The sequence below is a fragment of the Nicotiana sylvestris genome, chromosome 1 (assembly GCF_000393655.2).
Source record: "Nicotiana sylvestris chromosome 1, ASM39365v2, whole genome shotgun sequence".
Lineage (NCBI taxonomy): Eukaryota > Viridiplantae > Streptophyta > Magnoliopsida > Solanales > Solanaceae > Nicotiana > Nicotiana sylvestris.
The window spans coordinates 48212825-48228450 of NC_091057.1; the positions used below are offsets into that span (position 1 = coordinate 48212825).

General features: G+C 43.7%; 1 protein-coding gene across 1 annotated transcript; it reads left to right on the forward strand.

The window, feature by feature from the left end:
* The first annotated feature begins 353 nt into the window (after positions 1–353).
* On the forward strand, positions 354–15373 carry LOC104232037 (uncharacterized). The gene is made up of 4 exons (XM_070147473.1): positions 354–1393; positions 3156–3661; positions 14561–14711; positions 15004–15373. The coding sequence occupies exons 1-4, from the start codon at positions 354–356 to the stop codon at positions 15371–15373; spliced, it is 2067 nt and encodes a 688-aa protein (XP_070003574.1).
* Positions 15374–15626: the final 253 nt, after the last annotated feature.

The following is a 15626-nucleotide window of genomic DNA, read 5'->3' on the forward strand; positions in this document are numbered from 1 at the left end:
TTCAAGGAGTTTGTTTAGCAAGTAGTTTAGTCCTCCTCTTCCAAAGGAGTTAGTTTAGGGAATTGGTTTGTCACTCTTGTATTTAAAGATTGGTTTGATTCAATAAAGATATCAGCTTCTAGTGTCTCTCTTGTTCTTATACGGTATCAAGAGCCTCAACAAACTCTAACGAGTAAGATCTTATCTTTTTTCTCTCCCACCCACCCTCCACAAATGGCCAACACTACTGGAGTTGTTAATGCTGATAACAATAGTGGTGTGATAGTCGTCTAATATAATCCTGCGTCACAATTGCTAATAAAATTACAAGGCAGCCACAACTTTGCAACTTAGAAGGCGCAATTTTCCACTTTATGCATGGTCATGATCTTTATGGTCATCTAGATGGGTCTACTCCTGCCCCATCTCGCACTATCACAAATGGCACAGTCCTTAGTGCCAATCCTGCATTTTCTCTTTGGTTTCGTCAAGACCAACTCATTCAAAATGCATTTATGGAATCTGTTGATCCAACAATTGCCACTACTATTGCAGCTGCTGACTCAGCAAAAAAAGCCTGGGATGCATTGCACACTGCATATGCTAACAAGTCCCAAACCAGAAATTTCAGCCTTTCCAATCGACTTGTGCGACTCACAAAAGACTCCCAACCAGTTACTGAATATTTGCAAAATATTCTATCAGATTTTCGTGAGATTTCTGCTGCAATTCGTGCTTGTGACTCCACTATTACGTATAAAGAACTCTATGAGAAACTTCTTGATCATGAGCTTTTCCTTAGACATGAAGAGTCAAAGAAAGCTCCTAGCCAAATTACTGCTGCTGCTGCTGCTCCATTTAACAAATCTGGAAACTCCAACAATCGCAACAATCGTCGCTCCAACAATAACAATGGCAACAACCAACAATGGCGATACAACAATCGTTTTAATTCACAAAATCAGGGGCGATCTTCGAACACCAACAACTCTTATGATGGTGTTCGCTGCCAGTTGTGCAACAAATCAGTTCATGTTGCAAGTGTATGCAGATCCATATCTCACAATCATTTTGAGGCTAAGGACAACTATGTTTCGGGAATGCACGCATCAGCAAATCCCTGGATTCTCGACTCTGGAGCATCTCACCACATAACTGATAATCCTCACAACTTACAGGAATACAATGGCATGGAGCAGGTCTCTATGGGTGATGGTAACAAAGTACCAATAACTCACACTGGTTTAACTCAATTACATGCATCAATGAATACTTTTAAACTCTCTAATACTCTCTGTGCTCCTAGCATTAAATGCAACTTACTCTCCGTCTCTAAATTTTGTCAAGATAACCTAACCTCTATTGAATTCTTTCCGTTTGATTTTTCTGTGAAGGACCTGGAAACGCGGAATCTGTTGGTGCACGTTCGGAGTAGAGACGGTCTCTATGAGTGACCAACCTCACATTCCATATCTTCCCCTAAAGCGCATTTAGCCTCCACCAACACATCCATCTTCACCTGGCATCGTTGATTGGCTCATCCGTATGCAAAAGTTTTAAATTTTGTTTTGAATAAATTCTCGCTACCTTGCTCTCCAGACAAATTTTTAGTTTGTAATTCTTGTTCATCGAATAGGGCTCATCGCCATTCTTTTCAGAATCTTACTTTATCAAGTACCAAACTGTTTCAAACAATATTTACTGATTTATGGGGTCCTTCTCCGGTTTTATCGATTGACAAAAAATTATATTATTGCATTTTTGTTGATCAATACACCAAATATACTTGGCTATATACATTAAAAAATAAAAGTAAAGTTAAAGACCTTTTCAAAAATTATCAAGCATTAATGGAACGTCGTTTCAATACAAAAATTCTTTCTATCTATGCTGATGGTGGTGGAGAATATAAAAGTCTTGATCCATACCTAAATTCTCAGGGTATTGAACATCTTTTATCTTCTCCATACACCCCCCAAAGAGTCGCTCTTGCCGAACGACGTCACAAACATATTATTGAAATGACAAGAACTTTACTTCATGAAGCTTCGCTTCCACCAAATCTTTGGTCATTTGCTTGTCAACATACGGTTTATCTCATAAATCGCTTGCCAATATCACTTTTACAAAATAAATCACCTTTTCAAATATTGTTTGGTAACGATCCAGATTATAATTCTTTAAAAATTTTCGGGTGTCTCTGTTATCCCTGACTCAAACCCTATTCAAAAAATAAATTAGAGCCACGGTCAACACCTTGTGTTTATTTAGGTTATTTTTATTATCATTGTCACCAATGTTTTGATCCAAAATCTTCCAAAATATTTTTATCTAGAGATGTAAAAATTTTTTAACATAATTTTCCTTTACAGAATATCTTTTCAAATATTTTTTTAAATTTTAAAACTCTTGCGTGAGAAAACCTAACTGAAACTAACCCAACAAAATCTCCTATTTTTTCTCCTCCCATAATAAGTGAATTACCCAATCCTATACTTATCCCAAATACAGAAACCAGCGCTTAAAAGAACACAGTATCCTCTGCCTGTGCTCCAACAGAGTCTGCAACTACAGGTACGTCTTGTACTTCTCCTCCTACAAATTCTGTTGTTCTTCCTGATCTTAATGATACCAATCTTATCCCCCATTGCCATCCCCAACAGTTATCCCAAGAAATTAAAATGTCTCCTCTCCTCCACAATCACTACGTACATTATCACTACCCCCTTACTCAACATATATATATTCTCAACAACCATTCACCTCAGTCCCGTAGCCTCAATCACCATCTTTAACAATTGTATACAGTTGCAGAATGACCAAAATGATATCTACTGCCAAACCACTATTGCTCGTACCACTGCCTCAATTCTGCAACCCTCACAACCTTCCCTCGAACCACTTCCAGTCACAGAACCACAACAGCCTTCTCTCCTTCCTCCAAATCGTGTTGTGACTAGTTCACAAAACAACATTCATAAACCGAAAACAATCCTTAACTTCATGGCTCATTTATCCCCTACCATCATCCCTAGCAGTTTTAAACAATCTAACAAACACCCAAAGTGGCAGAGAGCAATGAAAAGTGAATTTGATGCATTATTGAATAGTTAGACATGGGAATTGGTCCCACATGACCCCACAAAAAATATTATTTCTTGCAAGTGGCTATACAGGTTAAAGAGAAAAGCTGATGGGACAATCGATCGCTACAAGGCTCGTCTTATTGCAAAGGGGTTTACACAATGCACTAGAATTGACTTTCACGCTACATTTAGTCCGGTTGTCAAACCGACTACTATGCGATTGGTGCTTTCAATTGCTGACCAGCAGAATTGGCTCATACGTCAGCTTGATGTTAACAACGCATTCTTACAGGGTCACCTAGAAGAAGAAGTCTACATGGTCCAACCTCCGGGTTTTGAAGACGAGCAATTTCCCTCACATATATGTTACCTAAAGAAAGCTATATACGGACTCAAACAAGCTCATCGGGCCTGGTACAATGAACTTAAGACGTTCCTTCTTTATTTGGGATTTGTCAAGTCCAAATCTGATGCATCACTTTTCATTCGCAAAGTGTCGAACAACGTGTTGTATGTGCTGGTCTACGTCGATGATATCAGCATCACAGGGAGCCATAGCTCATATGTAAATCAGGCTATCTATTGCATTGCTGGCCGTTTTTGTCACGACCCGGATTTTCCACCATCGGGTGTCGTGATGGCGCCTACTATCGAAGCTAGACAAGCCAAATATATAAAACATTTTTTCTTGCTTTCTTCCAAACAATATAATAAATGAGACAAAATTTAAACGGAAGACTTTAAATCCAAAGCAACTGAGAACCAAAAGTGCGGAAGTTTGAACCAAAATGCTAGCCAGAGTCTGGTGTCACTAGCTCACGGACTACTATAGAATACTACAATCAATGTCTGAAAGGAAAATACATCATGTTTGTCTGGTACAAGATAAACAAACGAAAAACATGGAAACGGACTTCGGCCTGCGAACGCCAGCTAGGCTACCTCGAGAGTCTCTGGACTGAAGATAGCTCCTAGAAGTCCTACTGCTGCGGTCCGTAAGCAGCTCCCCGATCTGTGCACAAAAATGCACAGAGTGTAGCATCAGCACAACTGACCCCATGTGCTGGTAAGTGCCTGGCCTAACCCCGGCGAAGTAGTGACGAGGCTAGACAGTACCTACCACAATTAACCTGTACAGATATATGTACAACAAGTGCAAGAAAACAATAACAAGATAATACAAAATAAAACTGGGAGGGGACATGCTATCGGGGAGTAACAGATAAAAATGAAACATCGGAAATAAACAGAAGGAACTCCGGTTTCCATGATATATATATATATATATATATATATATATATATATATATAGTGGACGGCGTGCCACACGATCCCATAATATCATATATAAGTGGACGGCGTGTCACACGATCCCATAATATAGTATATAAGTGGACGGCGTGTCACATGATCCCATAATATAGTATATAAGTGGACGGCGTACCACACGATCCCTTTTAACAATATATAGGTGGACGGAGTGCCACATGATCCCTTTTAACAATATATAGGTGGACGGCGTGCCACACAATCCCTATTTCCATATACCACGTGGTAGGCGTACCACCCGTTCCCATTTCATCTTTATCACAGTGCACAAAATGTCACCAGCAACGGAGGCCAATAACCAAGTGGACGGCGTGCCACACGATCCCATAATATCATATATAAGTGGACGACGTGCCACACGATCCCATAATATCATATATAAGTGGACGGCGTGCCACACGATCCCATAATATAGTTCATAATATCTGACTTCATATAGTAGACCCCTTCAGGGGAGAATAACAACTCAATACCTTTAACCCGGCAAGGGTACAGCTAACAGCCCAAAATATCCCGACAAGGGAGAATATATATATCAGTCTACACATCCCGGCAAGGGAGTATTCACAACACATTCTCCTTTTAAATCATTCTTCCTCAACCGTTCACATTATATGAAACTTATCAAATAAACAAGGAGCTTGTGTCACATTATTCGAATTAAAAGCAATCAAGACTCACGGTCATGCTAGACTCCGGTGCATAGATAACCGTCACCATGCCTATACACCGTACTCCACATTAGCAAGTAGCAAATATCATCCTAATCCTATTCCCTCAAGCCAAAGTTAGAACAAACACTTACCTCGAATGCTCCAAACTCAACTCACGCTTCTAGTATAGCTTTACCTCTTGATTCCACCACCAATCCGCTCGAATCTAGTCATAAGTTACTTAATCACATTAATAATTACTAAATGAATTACTCCCCATGCATGAAAAATAAATTTTACAAGGTTTTTCCCAAAATGGTCAAAAACACCCCCGGACCCATGTGGTCGAAACTCGAGGTTCGGACCAAACCCGGTTACCCATTCCCTCATAAATCCAAATATATGATTTGTTTTTAAATCCGACCCTAAATTGAGGTCCAACTCCTCAATTTGTAGAAAACCTAGGTTCTACCCAAAACACCCAATTTCCCCCATGAAAATCTTTGTTTTGAAGTTGAAATCATGTTAAAAGATGTTAAGAAATAAAGAAATTAAGTTAGAAATCACTTACCAATCGTTTTGGAGAAGAAAAGTTGTTTGGAAAATCGCCTCTTAGGTTTTGGGTTTTTGAAAAGTAAAAAATGACTGAGATTTTCCGAACTTGTATACCTTTCTGAGGACCTGGCGCGGACTGCACAAAAATGTGTTGCGGCCGCACCGAGTGGGAGAAAAATTGGGGCTTCTCTGAACCCTTCCAGCGCGGACCACACTGTTTTGGTGCGCGGCCGCGCTGGTTAACCTGAAACCCTAGCCCTCAGACTCAGCCACGCGGACCGCACAGAAAGGCATCGCGGCCGCACGGCTCCAGTGCGGACCGCGCGGAAATGACCGCGGCCGCGCTGCTCCAGCGCGGATCGCGCGGAAATGACCGCGGCCGCGCTGCTCCAGCGCGGACCGCGCGGAAATGACCGCGGCCGCGTTGGTGTTTGCAACACCTGAACCTGCATTTTCTTAAGTCCAAGACCTCCCGGGCCCCATTCAAAACTCACCCGAGCCCTCGGGGCTCCAAACCAAACATGCACACAACCTTAAAAACATCTTACGGACTTACTCGTGCGATCAAATCGCCAAAATAACATCATATACATAGGATCAAGCCTCAAACACATGATTTTCTTTCTTCAACTTTCATAACTCAAATTCTCCATTTTTAGTCCGAAACACGTCATATGACGTCCGTTTTTAGCCAAACTTTACAGATAGTGCTTAACACATATTTAAGACTTGTACCGGGCGTCGGAACCAAAATACGAGCCCGATACCTATATTTTCTAACTCCTTTTCATTTCAAATTTTCATATCAAATTTCAGAAAAACAATTTCTTTCAAAAATTCATTTCTCGGGCTTGGGACCTCAGAATTTGATTCCGGGCACACGCCCAAGTCCCATATTTTTCTACGGACCCTCCGTGACCGTCGAATCACAGGTCCAGGTCCGTTTACCCAAAATGTTGACCGAAGTCAATATTATGCATATTAATATCAAAATTCATCAAATTTTTAACATAATTCACATATTCTAACATAAAAACTTTCCGGCTACGCGCCCGAACTATGCACGCCAATCGAGGCAACTAAAAGCGAGGTTTTCAAGGCCTCTAAAGCGCGGAACAAGGAAGAACTACGGTGATGCCCCTTTGGGTTGTCACATTCTCCACCTCTAAAACAACCGTTCGTCCTCGAACGGACAAAAGAAAGAAGTACCTGAGTCGGGAAATAAATGAGGATAACGGCTCCGCATATCGGACTCGGACTCCCAGGTCGATGCCTCAGGAGGCTGACCTCTCCACTGAACACGCACCGAAGGAAAACTCTTCGACCTCAACTGTCGAACCTGCCGGTCTAGAATAGCCACCGGCTCCTCCTCATATGACAGATCCTTGTCCAATTGGACAGTGCTGAAATCTAACACGTGCGATGGATCTCCGCGATACTTCCGGAGCATAGATACATGAAACACGGGATGCATAGCTGACAAGCTAGGTGGCAAGGCAAGTCTATAAGTCACCTCTCCCACACGATCAAGAATCTCAAATGGACCGATGAACCTAGGGCTGAGCTTTCCCTTTTTCCCAAATCTCATCACGCCCTTCATAGGCGATACATGGAGCAATACCCGCTCCCCAACCATGAAAGCAACATCTCTGACCTTGCGGTCTGCATAACTCTTTTGTCTGGACTGAGCTGTACGAAGTCTATCCTGAATAATCCTGACCTTGTCCAAGGCCTCCTGAACCAGATCCGTACCCAATAATCGAGCCTCTCCCGGCTCAAACCATCCAACTGGAGACCGATATTGCCTACCATACAATGCCTCATACGGAACCATCTGAATGCTGGACTGGTAGCTGTTGTTGTAGGCAAACTCTGCTAACGGCAAAAACTGGTCCTACGAGCCTCCAAAATCAATGACACAGGCTCAGAGCATGTCCTCAAGAATCTGAATAGTCCTCTCGGACTGACCATCCGTCTGGGGATGAAATGTTGTACTCAACTCAACCTGGGTGTCCAACTCTTGCTGAACCGCTCTCCAGAAATGCGAGGTAAACTGCGTACCCTGATCCGAAATGATAGATAGCGGCACCCCATGAAGGCGAACAATCTCCCTGATATAAATCTCGGCTAACCTTTCGGACGAATAGGTGGCTGCAACAAGAACAAAATGCGCTGACTTGGTCAGCCTATCAACAATGACCCAAACTGCATCAAACTTTTTCCGAGTCATCGGAAGTCTAGTAATGAAATCCATCGTAATCCTCTCCCACTTCCACTCGGGAAGTGCAATCCTCTGAAATAGACCACCAGGTCTTTGATGCTCGTACTTAACCTGCTAACAATTCAAACACCGAACCACATGCACAACGATGTCTTTCTTCATCTTACGCTACCAATAGTGCTTCCTCAGATCCTGATACATCTTCGCGGCGCCCGGGTGAATACAATACCGAGAACTGTGGGCCTCCACTAAGATCAACTCTCGAATCCCACCAACATTGGGCACACAAACTCGCCCATGCAATCTCAATACACCATCATCATCTAAGGTTACTTTCTTGGCACCTCCACGCTGCACCGTGTCTCTCAAGACACACAAATGGGGATCCTCAAACTGCCGCTCGCGGATATGCTCTAATAGTGAGAAACGAGCAACCGTGCAAGCTAACACTCTGCTAGGCTCAGAAATATCCAACCTCACAAGACGATTGGCCAAGGCCTGAACATCCAAGGCAAGCGATCTCTGGCTGACTGGAATATAAGCAAGACTACCCATGCTGGCGGACTTCCTGCTCAATGCATCGGCCACCACATTGGCTTTCCCTGGGTGGTATAAGATAGTAACATCATAATCCTTTAGCAACTCTAACCACCTCCTCTGCCTCAAATTCAACTCTTTCTGCTTGAACAGATACTGAAGACTCTTGTGATCAGTGTAAACCTCACACGTCACGCCATATAAGTAATGCCTCCAGATCTTCAGGGCATGAACAATGGCTGCCAACTCAAGATCATGAACCGGATAATTCTTCTCGTGGATCTTCAATTGCCTCGAAGCATAAGCAATGACTTTGCCTTCCTGCATCAACACTGCACCAAGCCCAATACGAGACGCATCACAATAGACCGTATATAGCCCTGAACCTGTGGGCAAAACCAATACCAGTGCCGTAGTCAGAGCCGTCTTGAGCTTCTGAAAGCTCACCTCACACTCGTCCGACCACCTGAACTGGGCACCCTTCTGGGTCAATCTGGTCATAGGGGCTACAATGGATGAAAACTCCTCCACGAACCGACGATAGTAGCCTGCTAACCCTAGGAAACTCCGAATCTCCGCAGCTGAAGCTGGTCGAGGCCAGTTCTTGACTGCCTCTATCTTCTTCAGGTCTACCTGAATACCTGCTGCTGATACGACATGACCCAGGAATGCGACCGAGCTCAACCAAAACTCGCACTTTGAGAACTTAGCATACAATTGACTACCCTTCAAGGTCTGAAAAACCACTCTGAGGTGCTATTCATGCTCTTCCTGACTGCGGGAGTATATCAGAATATCGTCAATGAAAACAATCACGAACCAATCCAGATAGGGCCTGAACACTCGGTTCATCAATTCCATAAATGCTACTGGGGCATTGGTCAACCCAAATGACATGACCAAAAACTCATAATGCCCATACCGAGTACGAAATGCTGTCTTAGGGACATCAGACGCCCTAATCTTCAGCTGATGATAACCAGATCTCAAATCTATCTTCGAGAACACCCTCGTACCCTGAAGCTGGTCGAATAAATCATCAATCCTCGGTAGTGGATACTTATTCTTAATTGTAACCTTGTTCAATTGCCGGTAATCGATGCACATTCTCATCGAACCATCCTTTTTCTTAACAAACAACACCGGCGCACCCCAAGGCGAAACACTGGGTCTAATGAAACCTTTCTCAAGCAAATCCTGCAGCTGTTCCTTTAACTCTTTCAACTCCAGCAGGGCCATACGATATGGCGGGATAGAAATGGGTTGAGTTCCCGGAGCCAAATCAATACAAAAGTCGATATCCCTGTCGGGCGGCATACCCGGCAAGTCTGAAGGGAAAACCTCAGGAAACTCCCGAACAACGGGCACAGAATCAATAGAAGGGGCCTCCACTCTAGAATCGCGAACATACGCCAAGTAGTCCAAATATCCCTTCTCGACCATATGCCGAGCTTTCACATACGAGATAACACTGCGGGTACAATGACCAGAAGTCCCTCTCCACTCTAAACGGGGTAATTCCGGTAAGGCTAAGGTCACGGTTTTGGCATAGCAATCCAAGATAGCATGGTACGGGGATAACCAATCCATCCCCAATATAATATCGAAGTCGACCATGTCCAAAAGCAACAAATCAACACGGGTCTCAAGACCCCCAAACACTATGATACAAGAACGATGAACTTGGTCGACCACAATAGAATCACCCACCGGTGTTGACACATAAACAGGAATACTCAACGAGTCACTAGGCATAACCAAATAGGGTGCAAAATAGGATGACACATATGAATACGTAGATCCGAGATCAAATAGCACAGAAGCATCCCTATCACAGACCAGAATAGTACCTGTAATCACATCATCTGATGACTCAGCCTCTGGCCTGGCTGGCAAGGCATAACAACGGGGCTGGGCCCCACCTCCCTGAATCATATCCCTAGGATGATCTGCTGCTGGCTGACCCCTACCTTTAGCGGTCTGAGATCCACCTCTAAGACCTTTACCTCCACCTCTATGTCCTTTACCCCCGCCTCTAGCTGGCTGGGCAGGCTGTGGAGCAACTGGTGCCTAGATTATCGGGCGAAGACCCTGCTGCTGCGAGCTGCTGGAAGCTCGAGGGCAATATCTGGCAATGTGACTCACATCGCCGCAAGTATAACAAGCCCTCGGCTGCTGAGAATAACGAAGTGGTGGTGCACTGATAGGTGCTGATGGTGAACTGAAGAGCTGCTGGTCAGAATACTGCGGCTGAGAACCACGACCACCTGGTGTACCATGAGAAGCCTGGAGAGCTGACTGAAAGGGCCTCGAAGGATGGCCTCTACCATAAGAATCCCTACCTCCAGACGAGGTACCACTGAATCTACCAGAATGACGGGGCCTCTTATCAGACCCAGGACCACCTCCCTAAGCAAGTGCCATCTCTATCCGGCGGGCACCATCTGTCGCCTCCTGAAATGAAATCTCGCTACCGGCACCCATGGCCATCTGAACACGGATCGGCTGAATTGCGAGAACCTGAGCCTGAGGAGCTACCGGCTCTAGAGTACAAGTATCGGGAGTCTAAACTCCTCCCCCAGCTTGAGATGTGGCTGGAGCTACGGGAAGCAAACCCACTCTAGAAATGCCCTCCATAAAGCCTACCAGTCGGACCAAAGCGTCCTGAAGCACTGGAATGGCTATGAAACCTTCTGGGACCTGAGCTGGGCCCACTAGAGCTACTGGAGCTGGAACCTCCTCGTCATAGTCAGTACGAGGCTCCACCTCTGGGACTGCTACTGGGGGCTGAGCTCTGCCTCGGCCTCAGCCTCTGGCACGGCCTCGCCCTCTGCCCCTGATAGGAGCTGGGGGCTCGGGCTACTACGCGGTAGAAGAGGAAGCACGTGTTCTCATCATCTGCGAAAGAACAAAGTGGAAAGACAATCAGTACTTGAGAAACAGAATCGCATGACAAGAATGAACAAGGTGAAGTTTCCTAACTCAGCAGCCTCTGCGGGATAAATACAGACGTCTCCGTACCGATCCCTCAGACTCTACTGAGCTTGTCCGTGAGTTGTGAGACCTAAGTAACCTAATGCTCTGATACCAAATTGTCACGACCCGGATTTCCCACCATCGGGTGTCGTGATGGCGCCTACTATCGGAGCTAGGCAAGCCAAATATATAAAACATTTTTATCCTGCTTTCTTCCAAACAATATAATAAATGAGACAAAATTTAAATGGAAGACTTTAAATCCAAAGCAACTGAGAACCAAAAGTGCGGAAGTTTGAACCAAAATGCTACCCAGAGTCTGGTGTCATTAGCTCACGGACTACTACAGAATACTACAATCAATGTCTAAAAGGAAAATACATCATGTTTGTCTGATACAAGATAAACAAACGAAAAACATGGAAAGGGACTTCGGCCTGCGAACGCCATCTAGGCTACCTCGAGAGTACCTGGACTGAAGATAGCTCCCAGAAGTCCTACTGCTGCGGTCCGTAAGCTACTCCCTGATATGTGCACAAAAATGCACAGAGCGTAGCATCAGCACAACCGACCCCATGTGCTGGTAAGTTTCTAGCCTAACCCCGACGAAGTAGTGACGAGGCTAGACAGTACCTACCACAATTAACCTGTACAGATATATGTACAACAAGTGCAAGAAAATAATAATAAGATAATACAAAATAAAACTGGGAGGGGACATGCTATCGGGGAGTAACAGATAAAAATGAAATATCGGAAATTAACAGAAGGAACTCTGGTTTCCATGATATATATATATATATATATATAGTGGACGGCGTGCCACACGATCCCATAATATCATATATAAGTGGACGGCGTGCCACACGATCCCATAATATAGTATATAAGTGGACGGTGTGCCACACAATCCCATAATATAGTATATAACTATAAGTGGACGGCGTGCCACACGATCCCATAATATAGTATATAAGTAGACGACGTGCCACACGATCCCTTTTAATAATATATAGGTGGACGGCGTGCCACACGATCCCTTTTAACAATATATAGGTGGACGGCGTGCCACACGATCCCTATTTCCATATACCACGTGGTAGGCGTACCACCCGTTCCCATTTCATCTTTATCACAGTGCACAATATGTCACCGGCAACGGAGGCCAATAACCAAGTGGACGGCGTGCCACACGATCCCAATTCATATCATATATAAGTGGACGGCGTTCCACACAATCCCATAATATCATATATAAGTGGACGGCATGCCACACGATCCCATAATATAGTTCATAATATCTAACTTCATATAGTAGACCCCTTCAGGGGAGAATAACAACTCAATACCTTTAACCCGGCAAGGGTACAACTAACAGCCCAAAATATCCCGACAAGGGAGAATATATATATCAGTCTACACATCCCGGCAAGGGAGTATTCACAACACATTCTCCTTTTAAATCATTCTTCCTCAACCGTTCACATTATATGAAACTTATCAAATAAACAAGGAGCTTGTGTCACATTATTCGAATTAAAAGCAATCAAGACTCACGGTCATGCTAGACTCCGGTGCATAGATAACCGTCACCATGCCTATACACCGTACTCCACATTAGCAAGTAGCAAATATCATCCTAATCCTATTCCCTCAAGCCAAAGTTAGAACAAACACTTACCTCGAATGCTCCAAACTCAACTCACGCTTCTAGTATAGCTTTACCTCTTGATTCCACCACCAATCCGCTCGAATCTAGTCATAAGTTACTTAATCACATTAATAATTACTAAATGAATCACTCCCCATGCATGAAAAATAAATTTTACAAGGTTTTTCCCAAAATGGTCAAAAACGCCCCGGACCCACGTGGTCGAAACTCGAGGTTCGGACCAAACCCAGTTACCCATTCCCCCATGAATCCAAATATATGATTTGTTTTTAAATCGGACCCCAAATTGAGGTCCAACTTCTCAATTTGTAGAAAACCTAGGTTCTACCCAAAACACCCAATTTTCCCCATGAAAATCTTTGATTTGAAGTTGAAATTATGTTAAAAGATGTTAAGGAATAAAGAAATTAAGTTAGAAATCACTTACCAATCGTTTTGGAGAAGAAAAGTTGTTTGGAAAATCGCCTCTTAGGTTTTGGGTTTTTGAAAAGTGAAAAATGACTGAGATTTTCCGAACTTGTATACCTTTCTGAGGACCTGGCGCGGACCGCACAAAAATGTGTTGCGGCCGCGCCGAGTGGGAGAAAAATTGGGGTTTCTCTGAACCCTTCCAGCGCGGACCGCACTGTTTTGGTGCGCGGCCGCGCTGGTTAACCTGAAACCCTAGCCCTCAGACTCAGCCACACGGACCGCACAGAAAGGCATCGCGGCCGCGCGGCTCCAGCGCAGACCGCGCGGAAATGACCGTGGCCGCGCTGGTGTCTGCAACACCTGAACCAGCATTTTCTTAAGTCCAAGACCTCCCGGGTCCCATTCAAAACTCACCCGAGCCCTCGAGGCTCCAAATCAAACATGCACACAACCTTAAAAATATCTTACGGACTTACTCGTGCGATCAAATCGCCAAAATAACATCATATACATAGGATCAAGCCTCAAACACATGATTTTCTTTCTTCAACTTTCATAACTCAAATTCTCCATTTTTAGTCCGAAACACGTCATATGACGTCCGTTTTTAGCCAAACTTTACAGATAGTGCTTAACACATATTTAAGACTTGTACCGGGCGTCGGAACCAAAATACGAGCCCGATACCTATATTTTCTAACTCCTTTTCATTTCAAATTTTCATATCAAATTTCAGAAAAACAATTTCTTTCAAAAATTCATTTCTCGGGCTTGGGACCTCAGAATTTGATTCCGGGCACACGCCCAAGTCCCATATTTTTCTACGGACCCTCCGAGACCGTCGAATCACAGGTCCGGGTCCGTTTACCCAAAATATTGACCGAAGTCAATATTATGCATATTAATATCGAAATTCATCAAATATTTCACATAATTCACATATTCTAACATAAAAACTTTCCAGCTACGCGCCCGAACTGTGCACGCCAATCGAGGCAACTAAAAGCAAGATTTTAAAGGCCTCGAAAGCGCACAACAAGGAAGAACTACGGTGATGCCCCTTTGGGTTGTCACAGTTTTTCCATTAAAGATCTCGGAAACCTTAACTTTTTTCTCGGAGTTGAGGTGCTTTGTGTTGCAGATGGAATTACTCTATCACAATCCAATTACATCAGTGAAATCCTCTATGAAGAAAATATGAAAGACTGCAATTCCGCAAAAAGTCCAATGAGTTCCAGTGAAGTGCTTCAACAAAATGATGGAGTGGAACCAACTGATGCCACTCGCTACAGGTGAGTTCTTGGAAAACTATAGTACTTGTCTTTCACTCGTCCGGGCATAAGTTTCTCAGTGAACAAATTGTCTCAATTTATGCACTCCCCATCTGAACTACACTAGAAAGCACTCAAACGAGTACTCAGGTATCTTCAAGTAACAATTCTGTTTGGTCTTCGCATTCAAAGAGACAACGATTTCAAGCTACGCATGTATTCGGATGCGGATTGGGTTGGAGATGCAAGTAATCAAGCCTCCTACTAGTTACATACTGTTTTTTGGCCAAAATCCTGTGAGCTGCTCATCCAGGAAACAAAGAACAGTTGCTCGCTCATCAACCGAAGCAGAGTATCGAGCAGTTGCAAGTGCACTTGCTGAAATAAATTGGGTGATGAATCTGCTAAATGAACTACATGTTTCAGTTCCACAAGCACCAACCATTTACTGTGACAATGCTGGTGCAACTTATTTATGCGAAAATCCAGTCTTCCATAGCCGCATGAAACATATTGCGGTGGACTTTCACTTTGTTCGCAAGCAAGTCCAACAGAATCAAGTTCGCATTGTTCATATTCATACTGTAGATCAGCTCGTGGATACCTTCACCAAAGCGCTACCAAAGCCAGCCTTTGACAGACACTTATTCAAGCTAGGCGTAGTTACACACTGCCTAACTTGAGGGGGGCGTATTAGAGCATAAGTTAACCATCAACTACTTTACTGCTTTGACCAAGTCTTTAGCTAGTAGTTAGGATTTTGTTATTCCTTTATCTTCTCAAATAAATCTCCTTATTCAAGGAGTTTGTTTAGCAAGTAGTTTAGTCCTCCTCTTCCAGAGGAGTTAGTTTATGGAATTGGTTTGTCACTCTTGTATTTAAAGGGCTTTGATTCAATAAAGATATCAGCTACTAGTGTCTCTCTTGTTCTTATAG

Bases quoted from the DNA above. Each gene is read 5' to 3' on its own strand.
- LOC104232037 (XM_070147473.1), top strand. From the start codon at position 354: ATGCATGGTCATGATCTTTATGGTCATCTAGATGGGTCTACTCCTGCC. The intron at 1,394-3,155 runs GTTGGTGCACGT...GTGGCTATACAG, and splicing joins GACCTGGAAACGCGGAATCT to GTTAAAGAGAAAAGCTGATG. The intron at 14,712-15,003 runs GTGAGTTCTTGG...CTGCTCATCCAG, and splicing joins ACTGATGCCACTCGCTACAG to GAAACAAAGAACAGTTGCTC.